Source organism: Trachypithecus francoisi, unplaced genomic scaffold (assembly GCF_009764315.1).
Source record: "Trachypithecus francoisi isolate TF-2019V2 unplaced genomic scaffold, Tfra_2.0 Lachesis_group10, whole genome shotgun sequence".
Classification (NCBI taxonomy): Eukaryota; Metazoa; Chordata; class Mammalia; order Primates; family Cercopithecidae; genus Trachypithecus; species Trachypithecus francoisi.
Window position 1 is genome coordinate 79,030,853 of NW_022681455.1, and position 14,983 is coordinate 79,045,835.

At 45.7% G+C, this 14,983-nt stretch overlaps 1 protein-coding gene across 3 annotated transcripts in view; it reads right to left on the reverse strand.

Annotated features, from left to right (window-relative positions):
• VPS35L (VPS35 endosomal protein sorting factor like) overlaps nucleotides 1–14,983 on the reverse strand; it is a 151,344-nt gene that overhangs the window by 131,668 nt on the left and 4,693 nt on the right. For all 3 annotated transcript variants that reach the window (XM_033217848.1, XM_033217847.1, XM_033217849.1), the window contains exons 2-5: nucleotides 10,176–10,275; nucleotides 5,499–5,666; nucleotides 2,170–2,292; nucleotides 284–308 (exon numbers count right to left, since the gene is read on the reverse strand). In XM_033217848.1, coding sequence (XP_033073739.1) covers nucleotides 284–308; nucleotides 2,170–2,292; nucleotides 5,499–5,666; nucleotides 10,176–10,275 — 416 coding nt within the window. The remainder of the gene's footprint in view (nucleotides 1–283; nucleotides 309–2,169; nucleotides 2,293–5,498; nucleotides 5,667–10,175; nucleotides 10,276–14,983) is intronic.

A 14,983-nucleotide genomic window follows, 5' to 3' on the forward strand; every position in this document is an offset into this window, starting at 1 on the left:
CAGCACATTTTTGTATTTTTAGTAGAGACAGGATTTCATCATGTTGGCCAGGCTGGTACCGAACCCCTGACCTCAGGTGATCCACCCACCTTGGCCTCCCAAAGTGCTGAGATTTGATATTTTTTTAATTCATGCTCTAAATATGTATTTTAGTTCTATGTCTATCCACAATCTAAGCAATAGCTCCATCAGAATCATATCACATAAACTCTTTTCCTTTGTAAAATGATATTAAAAGTGATGGCAGAATTTTCCCATCAAAACAACAACAAACTCATCTTACCTTTTTCAGATCCCATAAACAGATTCTGCAGAGAAATAACAAATTCATTAATATTTTAAAATTCTAAGGCAGTATGTTCATTGTTTTCCAACAAAGCCATTTACATATCCAAGAGAAAGAAATATATATTCAAAGAAGGAAAATACAGTCACTAAAAACCACTGAAGATTCAAATTTCTACTGAAGTCAGGGTTCTCAAAGTCAGCAGACAAACACTAAAATTTTTGATATGCCAGCAGAGTCACATAATAGAACTATTTTTAACCTACTCTGAATCAGGGTTATCACTCTCTACACTACTGCCATTTGAGGCCAGATAACTTTTTGTGGGAGATTATTCTGTGCACCCTTGGATGTTTAGCCGCATCTCTGGCCTCCACCCAATAAATGTCAGTACCACCTCCAGAACTGTGACAGTCAAAAATGTCTCTAGATATTGCCGAATGACCACCCAGGGGTAAAAATTACTCCTGGTTGAGAATCACTGCTCTAAGTTAACTCTGCACAGTTAAAAAAAAAAAAAAAGACTCAATTTAAATAGTCCAGCAATTCTGCCTGCCCTTCTGTTCAATGAGTACACACCCTGGGAGGAAAAAAAGAAGATACGTTGTGGCCAAGTGTTCCCCGTGGCCTGCTGAGTTTACTACTTCCTCCGGGGCACAGCCCCATTTGTAGATGGACACGCTGTTACATATCTCAGCCTCCCTGCACTTATGCATGGCCCATGACCACACCTTCAAGACAAATGTAACTGAAAGTGTTGGGGGACCCCAAGAAGTCTTCCTGAATGGGAGGGGGTGCATCTTTCTTTCCCTTTCCTCCCTCTGTCTACCAACATGAATGTGAGGCAACACTCAATACAGCCGAGGAGCAAGAAAGCATGTGGTGGAACCCTGACGCCCTCAGAGCTGCCACACCAGTCCTGGACTCCTCTGCTCGAGACTTCTCTCCAGTGTAAGGAGCGATACAGATCACCCTTGTTTACAGTGTTAGGAGGGGCTTTGGTTCTAAGCAACTGAACCCAGTCCTAACTCACACAGGCATTAACCTGACTGGGTTGGTCTCAGCTCTCCTGAGTCTTTCCTTCCATAGCAGTTTGCCAAGTAGAAGGTAAGCCTTGAATTTCGTTAAGTGTCTTGAGGCCGAAGCCAACTATTTCACCTAATGGCCATCCAGAGAAACAGTAAACTTCCAGCTCCAGGAGAAAACCCAGCTATGTGGGACTTACTGAGTGATACCTTTCTCCTCCAGTGTCGTGCTGTCCTCCCTTCATAATTCATTTTTTTAATTAATTAATTATTTTTTTTTGAGATAGGGTCTCACTCTGTCACCAAGGCTGGAGTGCAGTGGCACGATCTTTGCTCACTGCGACCTCCACTTCCCAGGTTCAAGCAGTTCTCATGCCTCAGCCGCTCGAGTAGCTAGGATTACAGGTGCCCACCACCACACCGGGCTAATTTTTGTATTTTTAGTAGAGACAGGGTTTCACTATGTTGGCCAGGCTGGTCTCGAACTCCTGACCTCAAGTGATCTGCCCACCTTGGCCTCCCAAAGTGCTGGGATTACAGGCGTGAGCCACCATGCCCGACCTCCTCCCTTCATAATTCAAACCTCCTCCCAAAGACAAGACTCTGCTGTTCTAATTATTTCTCTGACCTGTGCCACATCCCTGATCCTTACCAGATTTTTCTGGGAAACCTGTCAGTACATTTTTATGCCAACAACACTGACATACTACATGAAGCCTTATATTTGAGCTTTTAAGAGAAGTAGAAAAATAAATAAATAAGTGAAACTTACAGAGCCCAGGAGTGAAAGCAATATAACAGAAAGAAATTACTACTAACTCCGAAGTAGACCCTGGGAGAGGGTCTCCTGGTACTCACAATAGACAGCTTTTCGGTAGTGGTGTACCGGGCAAGGATTTCTCCCCGTTTGTTGGCCCAAGGCTCAAAATCCGATCCTACAACGGAGTTATCATCTCTATCACGTTTCCTTCTGGAGCTGTCCTAAAGAAAGGCAAGATAATCTCTTCAGCAGCAGTATCATTTTATTTTTTAAATATATACATATATAAATAGAAGGCAGATAGTCCTTTACTGTGGAATAAAAGAGATCTGTCTCAAGGTTTACTATCATAAAAAAAATTAGAGCGCCGGACATGGTGGCTTATGCCTGTAATCCCAGCACTTTGGGAGGCCAAGGTGGACGGATCACTTGAGGGCAGGGGTTTAACACCAGCCTAACCAACATGGTAAAACCCCGTCTCTACTAAAAATACAAAAATTAACCAGGTGCATGCCTGTAGTCCCAGCTACTCAGGAGGCTGAGGCAGGAGAATCACTTGAACCTGGGAGGCAGAGGTTGTAGTGAGCCAAGATCGCACCACTACACTCCAGTCTGAGTGACAAAGCAAGACTCCATCACAAAAAAAAAAAAAAAAAATCAGGCTATTTCATCACAAATGGACAATAAACATATCAAAAAATGCTCAAACTCATTAAGAATTAAGGAAAGGATAGTTGGAAAAGACCACTTTTTCAAGTATCAGAATGTCAAAGAGTTAAAATGCTGGCTGATATCAGGCTGGCAAGAATGCAGGGAAACAGGCCCTCTTCAACATCACTGGTGGAAACACAGACTGGTTAACTCTTTTTGGAGGACAATTTGGTGACAGCCATCAAAACCTTAAATACACATTGCCTTATGCCAGCAAAGAGACAGAGTCTTGCTCTGTCGCCCAGGCTGGAGTGCAGTAGCGCAATCTCCGGCTCACTGCAACCTCTGCTTCCCAGGTTCAAGTGATTCTCCTGTCTCAGCCTCCTGAGTAACTGGGATTACAGGTGCCCACCACCACGCCCAGCTAATTTTTGTATTTTTAGCAGAGATGGTGTTTCACCACGTTGGTCTGACTGGTCTCGAACTCCTGACCTCGTGATCCGCCCACCTCGACCTCCCAAAGTGCTGGGATTACAGGTGTGAGCCACGGCGCCTGGCCAACCAGCAAAGAACTTCTAGGAAGCTACCCTGCAGAAATCCCTGCAGACATGCACCAAGGCATGTGTATGTTCAAGACACATGGTGCACTGCTGTTTGTATCAGCAAAACCCAGAAACTATCTGGAATATCCTCTATCTGATGGATACATCAGTAGAGGAATGGCAAATTAAAGTAGGTAAAGCCAGTCTTTAGAATACAATAAGGCTGGTCAAAATAATAAGGTTGTTCTAAATGTACTAACATGGATAGTTCTCCAAGACATATGGTCAAGTTAAAAAAAAAAAAAAAAATCGTTGGCTGGGCAGCATGGCTCACACCTGTAATGCCAGGACTTTGGGAGGCCAATGCAGGCAGATCACCTGAAGTTAGGAGTTCAAGACCAGCCTGGCCAAAGTGACGAAACCTTGTCTCTACAAAAAATACAAAAATTAGCCGGGTGTGGTGGCACATGCCTGTAATCCTAGCTACCAGGGAGGCTGAAGCAGGAGAATCACTTGAACCCAGGAGACAGAGGTCGCAGTGAGCCAAGATCGTGCCACTGTACTCCAGCCTGGGCAACAGAATGAGACACCGTCTCAAAAAAAAAAAAGTAAAAACAAAAATAAAAATTAAATTAAAAAAAAAGTTGTGGGGTGCAGTGGCTCAGACCTGTAATCCCAGCACTCTGGGAGGCCAAGGCAGGAGGATTGCTTGCGCCCAGGAGTTTGAGACCAGCTTTGGCAACACAGTGAGACTTTGGCTCTACCAAGAAATCCAAAATTAGCCGAGCGCAGTGGCGCACACGTGAAGTCCCAGCTGCTCGGGAGGCTGAGGCAGGGGGATTGAGCCCAGGAGTTTAAGGCTGCAGCAACCTACGATCATGCCACTGCAGTCCAGCCTGGGCAACAGAGCAAGACTATCTCCAAAAAATCAAGTCACAAAACTGCAGTTCCATTTATGTAACAATGGTAAATAATATATGAAACACAGCATAGGGTGATGATTGAGAGCATGTATTCTGAAGTCAGACTGGCTGGGTTTGAATCCCAGCTTGGATGTGACTTGATATCTCTACCCCTCCATGGCTGCCTCTTTAATGAGGATTCTAATACCTCTCACAAGGTAGTAAGAGAACCAAATCTGAAACGCACTCTGAAAAAATGCCTGCCATGCAGTAAGCTGACGCTGTAATTACTTATATATGAGTAGGTATGGGAATGCTCAGAGACCACTGTCAGAAGTATCTATGAAAATACAGGGAAAAGCTATGGAGGAAGACACATTACAGCCATCATTCGCACGACCGCCAGGGTGGAGACTGGAATGAGAAGGATTGTTCTACATGACTTCTGACTTTTTCACATCAAAATGAGTGATTTACTTATGTAATTATGTAAAAAGATTTATAAGAAGAATAAAATTAAAATTAAAAATAAATTTTAAGAGCCAGGCACAGTGGCTCACACCTGCAATCCCAGCGCTTTGGGAGGCTGAGGCAGGTGGATCACTTGAGGTCAAGAGTTCAAGACCAGCCTGGCCAACATGATGAAACCCCGTCCCTACCAAAAAGCACAAAAATTAGCTAGGTGTGGTGGTGCATGCCTGTCCCAGCAACTCGGCAGGCTGAGGTGAGAGAGTTGCTTGAACCCAGAGGCGGAGGCTGCAGTGAGATCGGACCACTGCACTCTAGGTTGGGTGACACACCAAGGCTGTCTCAAAAAACATTAAGTTAAATTTAAAACTAAAAATAAATTTTAAAATGCTTTCAAAAAAAAGAAGAAAGAAAAAGACCTACTTCCCAGAGCTACACCAGCCTCTCACGTCTGGATGACGTGAACTGTTGCAACCAGAATGTACTGTGTGCATTATTTGTGCAACTTAAAAAAGGGGAAGAAGCTTTAGGAGGCTCAGGTGGGAGGATCGCTTGAGGCTTGGAGTAGGAGACCACCCTGGGCAACATAGCAAGACCCCACCTCTACAACAAAATAAAAAATTAACCAGGCACAGTAGTGTGTACCTGTAGTCCCAGCTTTTCAGGACGGTGAGTTGGGAGAATTGCTTGAGCCCGGAGTTGGAGGCTGCAGTGAGCCACGATCACACCACTGCACTCCAGCCCAGGTGACAGAGTGAGACTCTGTCTCTTAGAGAAAAAAAAAAGGGCAGCACAGGAGAAAACCACCCATTCCTGCACCCACAAAACTGACCCCCACTGGACGACCATGGCCGGGGTGCTTACCGTGGCAGCTGCCAAGGCTACGGGGTCAGCAGTGGCTGCAAACATGGAGAGGGGGTCAGTCCCATCCAGGACGCTGCTCAGCGGGTCCACCATGGAGCTGGAGGAGGAGGAGGATGTGGAAGAAGTGCTTCCTTTCCGGTTCACTTTCTTAGTCTTTGATTCTGTGACCTGTGAGGAAAATTTCTGGAGGTAAAACGGAGCTCCCACAACTCTCCCCAGGGAAACACTCCAGTGGGTACTTTCCTCCCATTCTGGTAGTTGAATGGATGGTTCATTTACAGCAGAGACTTATCCATCTGCAGGGGATGCTTATTTTTTTGTGACAAATGGATATGACTCAGGATCACAGCTGTCGAGGAAGGGAAAGTAGGAAGTTAGGGTTAGGAAGTGTTAAAAAAATTAATTGAGAGGTCACTGGACTGAGACAGCTATAGCACCTGGGGTTCCCTATGTAGCAAACCAAAATCCAACTCAATATAAGTAGTAAAATGGAACTTAAGCTTAATCAGTTGCAAATCACCAACTACCCGCTAACTAGAGACCGGCCAATCGAAACTGACAACTAACCTCTAAGTAGGGAATTTCTACTTTAACCAAATACTTTTTTTTGTCTTTCTCCCTTGAACACCTCATAAAAGTTAAGTTTTCTGCTGGGTGCAGTGGCTCATGCCTATATCCCAACACTTCGGGGTGCTGAGGCAGGAGGATCACTTGAAGTCAGGAGTTTGAGACCAGCCTGGGCAACATGGCGAAATCCTATCTCTACAAAAGATATGAAAATAATCCAGGTATGATGGTACATGCCTGTGGTCCCAGCTACTCAGAAGGCTGAAGTGGGAGGATGGCAGGAGCCCAGGGGGCGGAGGTTGCAGTGAGCCGAGATCGCACCACTGCACTCCAGGCTGTTAAATGTATGTGGTCTCTGGCCCCAGTTCCTGCCACAGAGCTCCTAATACCTTGGAAGATTCCCTGGGTGAAGAAGCATCTTCTGTCGTAATAAGGTGACTCCCCACGGGCTCCTACAGAGCTTCAGGATGCGGTCTGGTCAACAGAAAGACCAAGCCATGATTAGAATCTTGGAGCTTTCAGCCCCATTCCCCATCCTTTGGGAAGGTGAGAGGGCTGGAGATGGAGTTAATAATCAATCATGCCTATGCAATGATGCCTCCAAAAATACCCACAAAAAATGGGCTTTTGGGAGGCAGAGGTTGCAGTGGGCTGAGATTGTGCCATTGCACTCCAGCTGGGGGACACAGTGAGACCCTGTCTAAAATTAAATAAATAAATAAATAAAATGGGGTTTGAAGAGCTTCCAGGTAGGTGAACAAGAACACATCGAGGTACCTGGAGGGGACATGAAAGCTCTGTGTGCCCCTTCCCCTGGGCCTCACCCTACGTACCTCTTCATCTGGCTGTTCATCTGTATTCTTTGTAATATCCTTAATAATAAACTGGTAAGTATAAGTAAGTGTTTCCCTAGTTCTGTGAGCCATTATAGCAAATTATTGAACATGAAGGAGGGAGGCATGGGAACTCCCAATGTGTAGCAAAGTTGGAGTTTCTGAAGTGAAGATGTCTTTTCTTTTTTTTGGAGACAAAGTCTCGCTTTGTCACTAAGCCTGGAGTGCAATGGTGCGATCACAGTTCACTGTACCCTCAACATCCTGAGCACAGGCCATCTTCCTGCCTCAGCCTCCCGAGTAGCTGGGACTACAAGCACACCATCACACTCTGCTAATTTTTTTTTTAACTTTTTGTAGAGGTGGGGTATCACTATGTGGCCCAGGCTGGTCTCGAACTCCTGGGCCCAAGAGATCCTCCCATCTAGCATCCTAAAGTGCTGGGATTACAGGCATGAGCCACCATACTGGGCCAGGGCTGTCTCATTGAGGACTCTGCCCTCAAACCTGTCGAGTCAGATGCCAACTGCCAGTGACAGCTGCCTGAATGGAGTTGAACTGCAGTCTAGGGGAGAGAGAGAAGCACCTCCCATTGGTATACATTTGCTGCTTTTGTCTTCTGGCACCCATTCCTCCACCTCACAGGCTTAATACTTAATACCCCAATTTTTATTTGAGAAAACATCTCTCCCCCATACTCAGTTCCCACAGGCCTGGTGGGGTGAACTCTGCTCTCAGTTCCCAGGGTGAGCCTTAGACCTACCCCAATCTATCAACTTATTCTCTACAGCAGGTCACCAATGCTCGTTCAGGGTAGGGCGCATAACAAAAGTGGGTCAATGAAAACTGCTGGAGAAAAGCATTTTCCTGCTGCCGATGTTGCCAATCTAACAGGATAGGCCAGGAGCTGCAGCAGCTCTTCGCAGCTATTCTGTTACGGTATGGGTGTTAAATGAAGTTTAGCCTACAGCTGTCTCCTTATGTATTTTAACTTTGGCCTAAAGGTTTCTCTGCACATAGTGAACTATAACCTCACTGGACGTGTAAACAGACTGTAACCTACTCTTGTGCCAATCACCAAGGTTTGGCCAATTAAAGGGGGACAACTGGGCCAGGCACACACTTGTAACTGGGATTACAGCTCACACCTGTAATCCCAGCACTTTGGGGGGCCGAGGCGGGCAGATCACCTGAAGTCAGGAGTTTGAGACCAGCCTGGCCACCACAGTGAAACCCCGTCTCTACTAAAAAGACAAAAAAATTAGCCTGGCATGGTGGCGGGCACCTGTAGTTCCAGCTACTCAGGAGACTGAGGCAGGAGAATCACTTGAACCTGGGAGACAGAGGTTGCAGTGAGCTGAGATTGCGCCATTGCACTCCAGCTTGGGTAACAAAAGTAAAACTCCGTCTCAAAAAAAAAGAAAAAAAGGTGCCGGGAGACAAGTGTTCAAATTGGGTTCAAATAAGGCAAATGCTGAACTGTAACCAATCTGGCTGTTTCTGTACCTCATTTCTATTTTCTGAATGTCACTTTCCTTTTTGTGTCCATAAATCTTCGTCTACCACGTGACTGTGTTGGAGTCTCTCTGAACCTACTTTGGCCCAGGAGGCTGCCCGATTCATGAATTATTCTTTGCTCAATTAAGCTCCATTAAATTTAATTTGGCTGAGAATTTTCTTTTTATTTTTTTGAGATGGAGTCTCTCTCTGTCGCCCAGGCTAGAATGCAGTGGTGTGATCTTGGCTCACTGCAACCTCTGCCTCCTGGTTTAAGCAATTCTCCTGTCTTAGTCTCCTGAGTAACTGCGACTACAGGCACACGCCACTATGCCCAGCTAAATTTTGTATTTTTAGTAGAGTATTTTTAGCAGAGATGGAGTTTTGCCATGTTGGCCAGGCTGGTCTCAAACTCCTGATCTCAGGTGATCCACCCGCTTCAGGCTCTCAAAGTGCTGAAATTACAGGTATGAGGCATGAAGCCCGGCCAAGAATTTTCTTTTAACATGGGGAACAGGCACCCGAGAATGAAAGCAACTGTGGCTGTGATGAGGTCACCCACAGCCACACAACAGCATGGGGATTGAGGGGTCCTGGGAGGCTGAATCGCAGTTTTGGGGTCTTCTGCTTTATGCAGTCGTCTCCATACATTCCCAGAGCCTCCATGCTGACAATCACATCTTTTCCCCAACACGACAACCACATAGTTTCTATTACTTGCTAAAAAGACAGTACCGACCTGGCAGAGAAGAACCAGCCAAGTCTCTTGCCTGCTTTCGTTTTATTTTTTAAAGAAACCCACAGATAGACTAACATGCTATTCAGGACAGCACTCTCTGCTGGCAATTAGAGTGACTCTTATATTCCAAATACAAAAATTAAAAGTCAAGATACATTTTGTTGACACAGCCAAATCAAGAACAAAGTCATCCCATTCACATGGCAACCTCACTAAGGAGGAAGGAAGGGAGTAAAAATGGTGCTGGGTGAGGCCAATATTACAAAAAAGAGGTAGTGAACAAACCAGTTGATTTAAATATGCAGGCCGGGTGCGGTGGCTCACTCCTGTAATCCCAGCACTTTGGGAGGCCAAGCCGGGTGGATCACCTGAGGTCAATGGTTCGAGACCAGCCTGGCCAACATGGCGAAACCCTGTCTCTACTAAATATATATACAAAAACTAGCAAAAATTAGCCAAGCGTGATGGCGCATGCCTATAATCCCAGCTACTTGGGAGGCTGAGGCAGGTGAATCGCTTGAACCTGGGAGGCAGGGGTTGCCGTGAGTTGAGATCGTACCACCACTGCACTCCAGCCTGGGCTACAAAGTGAGACTCCATCTCAAAAATAAATAAATAATAAAAACATTAAAAAAAAAAAAATCAGGCTGGGTGCAGTGGCTCACACCTAGCACTTTGTGAGGCGGAGGTGGACAGATTGTCTGAGCTCAGGAGTTCGAGACCAGCCTGGGCAACATGGCGAAACCCCATCTCTACTAAAAAAATACAAAAACTTAGCTAGGCATGGTGGCGCGTGTCTACAGTCCCAGCTACTCGGGAAGCTGAGGCAGGAGAATTGCTTAAACCCAGGAGGCAGAGGTTGCATTGAGCCACCACAGCACTCCAGCCTGGGCGACAGAGCAAGACTCTGTCTGAAAAAAAAAAAAAAAAATCAAATATGCAAAAATGGTTACCACTGGCAAAATGGAAAAGACTCAAGAAGACTGTCTTTCATTTCAAGGGATAAGAATATCATTCACAAAGACCCTTAACAAAACTTACAGTTATGGGTTTCAGAGGGTGATAGTCCCCAAACTCCAATGGTACAGCCTCCAGGCGGCATGATGCAAATTCAGCTTTGTAGTTCCTGTTCCTGGAGTGCCTGGTAAACAGCAAAACAGAGCCAATTAGTGGATGGGGGTACTTAAAACACTAAAAACTTCTGATGAGACTTCCTCAATGCCGAGGTAGTTTAGAACAGCACAATATGCCCACCAAAGTCAAAAAGAAAACTACATTTAAAAACAAATTTTTTGGCCAGGCACAGTGGCTCACACCTGTAATCCCAGCAATTTGGGCGGCCTAGGTGGGTGGATCACTTGAGGTCAGGAGTTCCCAACATGGTAAAACCCCATCTTTACTACAAATACAAAACTTAGGTGGGTGTGGTGGTGCATGCCTGTAATCCCAGCTACTTGGGAGGCTGATGCAGAAGAATCACTTGAACCTGGGAGGTGGAGGTCCATGGTGAATGGAGATCACACCACTCCACTCCAGTCTGGGCCACACAGGGGGACTCCTTGGCAAACAAGAAACAAAACACAACATTTTAAAAAATCTGTTTGGTTGGGCACGGTAGCTCATGCCTATAACTCCAGCACTTTGGGAGGCTGAGGCGGGCGGATCATGAGGTCAGGAGATCGAGACCATCCTAGCTAACACAGTGAAACCCTGTCTCTACGAAAAATACAAAAATCAGCTGGGCATAGTGGCACATGCCTGTAATCGGGCTACTTGGGAAGCTGAGGCAGGAGAATCGTTTGAACCCAGGAGGCAGAGGTTGCAGTGAGCTGAGATCAGGCCACTGCACTCCAGCATGGGGGACAGAGTGAGACTCCATCTCAAAAAAAAAAAAAAAATGTATGTTCGAAGGTATAAAGAGCTGCCAGCATACTGGACTTGTCATGCCACACACCAGAACAAAGGGAAACTCACTAAGGTGACTCTAACACTCCTTGCCCAGCTTTCCCACTCAGGGCACTTGTGAATTCTCAGCATGGGACAAGAGGCTGACGCCAAGCAGAGGGCAGCTGTGAAGCAGCAGAGCAGCTAAAAGGGCTCTAAGGAAACCTCACAGAGCTTCACAGGAGTTCAGGGCTATCAAAACAGCCAGGGGGAAGAGGAGAGAGCACAGGGAAGACAAAAATCCAGCCCAGATTTCCCCTCAAGATATTCATTTATTAAGCTGCATAGGGCAAGAGGGAGGAGCCATGTAGAAAGGAGCTGAAGAGCTCACAGGTGTTTTCAATGGTTTCTTGAGGGTTCAACAAGAGAAAGGATTCATGAGCTGGAAAACAAAGGGGGAGACTGAAGCAAGGAGCGGGAAAAGCACAGGAAGACGGGCAGAATTTCAAAGACACAAGGAATGTGAAGAGAAGGCCTAACACACATATAACTGGAATCCCAAAGAGGAGGAGAGAGAGAATGTGCAAGAACAGTCTCTGAAGAGATAATAGGTGAAACTTTTCCAAAACCAAAGAAAGACATCAAGCTACAGCCTCAAGAAACATCTGTGGCCCAAGCAGGACAAGTACAAAAGCAAACAAAACATACTTGGAACCTTCACAGTAAAATGTATAGAAACGAAAAAGAGGCCGGGCGCGGTGGCTCAAGCCTGTAATCCCAGCACTTTGGGAGGCCGAGACGGGCAGATCACGAGGTCAGGAGATCGAGACCATCCTCACTAACACGGTGAAACCCCGTCTCTACTAAAAAATACAAAAAACTAGCTGGGCGAGGTGGCGGGCGCCTGTAGTCCCAGCTACTCGGGAGGCCGAGGCAGGAGAATGGCATAAACCCGGGAGGCAGAGCTTGCAGTGAGATGAGATCCGGCACTGCACTCCAGCCTGGGAGACAGAGCGAGACTCCATCTCAAAAAAAAAAAAAAAAGAAACGAAAAAGAACTTTTCCTTTTACATTTTTTTTTTTTTTTTAGTTTTTTGAGAGATGGCGTCTTCCTATGTTGTCCAGGCTGGTCTTAAACTCCTGGGCTCAAGAGATCCTCTTGCCTCAGCCTCCCAAAGTGCTGGGATTACAGGCATGAGCCACTGCGCCCAGCCTTCTTTGAGCATTTTGAAGATACTGTCCCTGTGTCTTCTGTGCTTATCTTTGTGCTGCAATAATAGTCTTATTGTTGCTCCTCTGAAAATAAAGTATCCGTTTTCCTTTTAAGAAATTCTCTCCACCGGGCATGGTGGCTCACACCTGTAATCCCAGCACTTTCGGAGGCACACATGGGTGGACTGCTTTAGCCCAGGAGTTTGAAACCAGCCTGGGCAACATGGCGAAACCCCATCTCTACAAAATAAATAAATAAATAAATAAATTTGCTGAGTGTGGCGGTGTGTGCCTGTAGTCCCAACTATTCTAGAGGTTGAGGTGGGAGGATCACTTGAATCCAGGAATTCAAAACTGCAGTGAGCTACGATCACACCACTGCACTCCAGCCTGGGCAACAGAATGAGTCCCTCTCTGTTAAAAAGAAAAAAAAAAAAAAATCAGAAGGTGAGGAATATAGGAGCGGGGGGAAGGCAGCAAATGTTTTTAAATGATTGTCTTTACATTTGTTAATCTCTATTATGAAGATCTGAGAATTTAATTTCATAGGTTACGGTTTTAAAAATTGTTTTTAACTCACATACTTACCCAAATTTTTTATGCAATGTGTGTATCCACATATAATTTTAAAAGCTACCATAGTCACAGAACGTCAGAGCCACAAAGTCTTAGACAAGTTAACGCATTTGACCCCTTTCTCATCTCCTCTGTTGACTCTCCAAGCGGGAGAACACCTCAGCCAGTATGGAAAGTGACAAAGTCTCTCCTTGACCAAACTCTGGGCAGGTTCCTCTGAGTTCTCCCCAGCTAGTGCTCAGCTATGGGATTTCCATGTTTGTTTTTGCACCGCCAACTTTTAGCAAAAATTCTGTCAAGTTGATTGAGCCAGAATCCCCCTCCATATCCAATCGCCCTCAATATCTGATCAAATTCTTCTTCTACCCCCCACTTGGCTATAAATTCCCACTATTCCTTGTTGCATTAGGAGCTGAGGCGAATCTCTGTCCCCTATTGCAAAACCCCACTGTAGCAGTCCCCCAGAATAAGCCTGTCTCATCTCCTTTAACAAGCACCATGAATAATACTTTTGTTTTGTTTTTGTTTTTGACACAGAGTCTCGCTCTGTTCCCCAGGCTGGAGTGCAGTGGTGCGATCTCAGCTCACTGCAACCTCCACATCTCAGGTTTAAGCCATCCTCCTGCCTCAGCCTCCCGAGTAGCTGGGACCATAAGCACACCCCCACACCCAGCTAATTTTTGTATTTTTTATTAGAAACGGGGTTTCACCATGTTGGCCAAGCTGGCCTCGAACTCCTGACCTCAGGTGATCCACCTGTCTCGGCCTCCCAAAGTGCTGGGATTACAGGCATGAGCCACTGCGCCCGGCCAGTAATTTTTTTTTAACAAAAGACGTGCACTTCTCATTTGTAAAATATCACAACCCAGAAAATCAGCTTTCCTGGGCACACGGGACAATTCTTGTCTCCCCCAACCCACTTTAGGGAAAGAGGAACCTCAAAGAGCACAAGGACTTTCCTTGGCCTCCAAGTCCCTTAAATTCATCCCCCCACGCCACCTTCTGCTCCCATTTAGATTACCAACTTTATTAACCTTTGTATGAAATACTGGCACCCCAGATCTAATTGTGCCATGCAACTAGTCAGCTTTACCCAAAATCCTCCATTAACCCAGAAACCCAAGCCAGCACAAACGAATTGAGCTCCCATGTCATTTCATTTCTATCCTTTCTACATGAACTTGGCTTTGAGTGTCGGAAAGGAGGAGAAAGGCTGGTTGACAATAATGAACCAGTTCTACTTTTATTTTTTTTAAGGGACAATCCCTTTCACAATACTTTGCCTAGTCCCTCTGGGATCATATTTACAAAATGTACACTAACTTCATCTTCCGAAAGATTGCAATTGAAATTACCTATGAAATATTCTTGCATGGCCAGGCACAGTGGCTCGTGCCTGTAACCCCAGCACTTTGGGAGACCAAGGCGGGCAGATCACCTGAGGTCAGGAGTTCGAGACCAGCCTGACCAATGTGGAGAAACCTGTCTCTACTAAAAATACAAAATTAGCTGGGCGTGGTGGCACATGCCTGTAATCCCAGCTACTAGGGAGGCTGAGGCAGGAGAATCGCTTGAACCTGGGAGGCGGTGGTTGCAGTGAGCCGAGATCTCACCATTGCACTCCAGCCTGGACAAGAGTGAAACTCCATCTCAAAAAATATATATATATATATATTCTTCCAAACTCCCATCCCATCAAGGATGCTATCAGGCCATCCTTGATTTACTAAAAAACAAAACCCCAAAGGATAAATTTGAATAAGAGTCATCAATGGTCAAGATGGAGTTTAAAACATCAAATCACACTCCTCCTCTTTTCAAATCACTTTTTTTTTTTTTTGAGACGGAGTCTTGCTTCGTCCCCCAGAATAGAGTGCAGTCGCATGATCTCGGCTCACTGCAATCTCCACCTCCTGGATTCATGCAATTCTCCTGCCTCAGCCTCCCAGGTGGCTGGGATTACAGGTGTGTGTAACCATGCCTGGCTAATTTTTGTATTTTTAGTAGAGACGGACTTTCACCATTTTGGCCAGGCTGGGCTAGAACTCCTGACCTCAAGTGAATCGCCCACCTTGGCCTTCCAAAGTGCTGGGATTATAGGTGTGAGCCACCACGCCCAGCCTCAAATGACTCTTAATTTTATCTGTTGTCAAGAAAAGTAGAATGTTGAAAGGTTC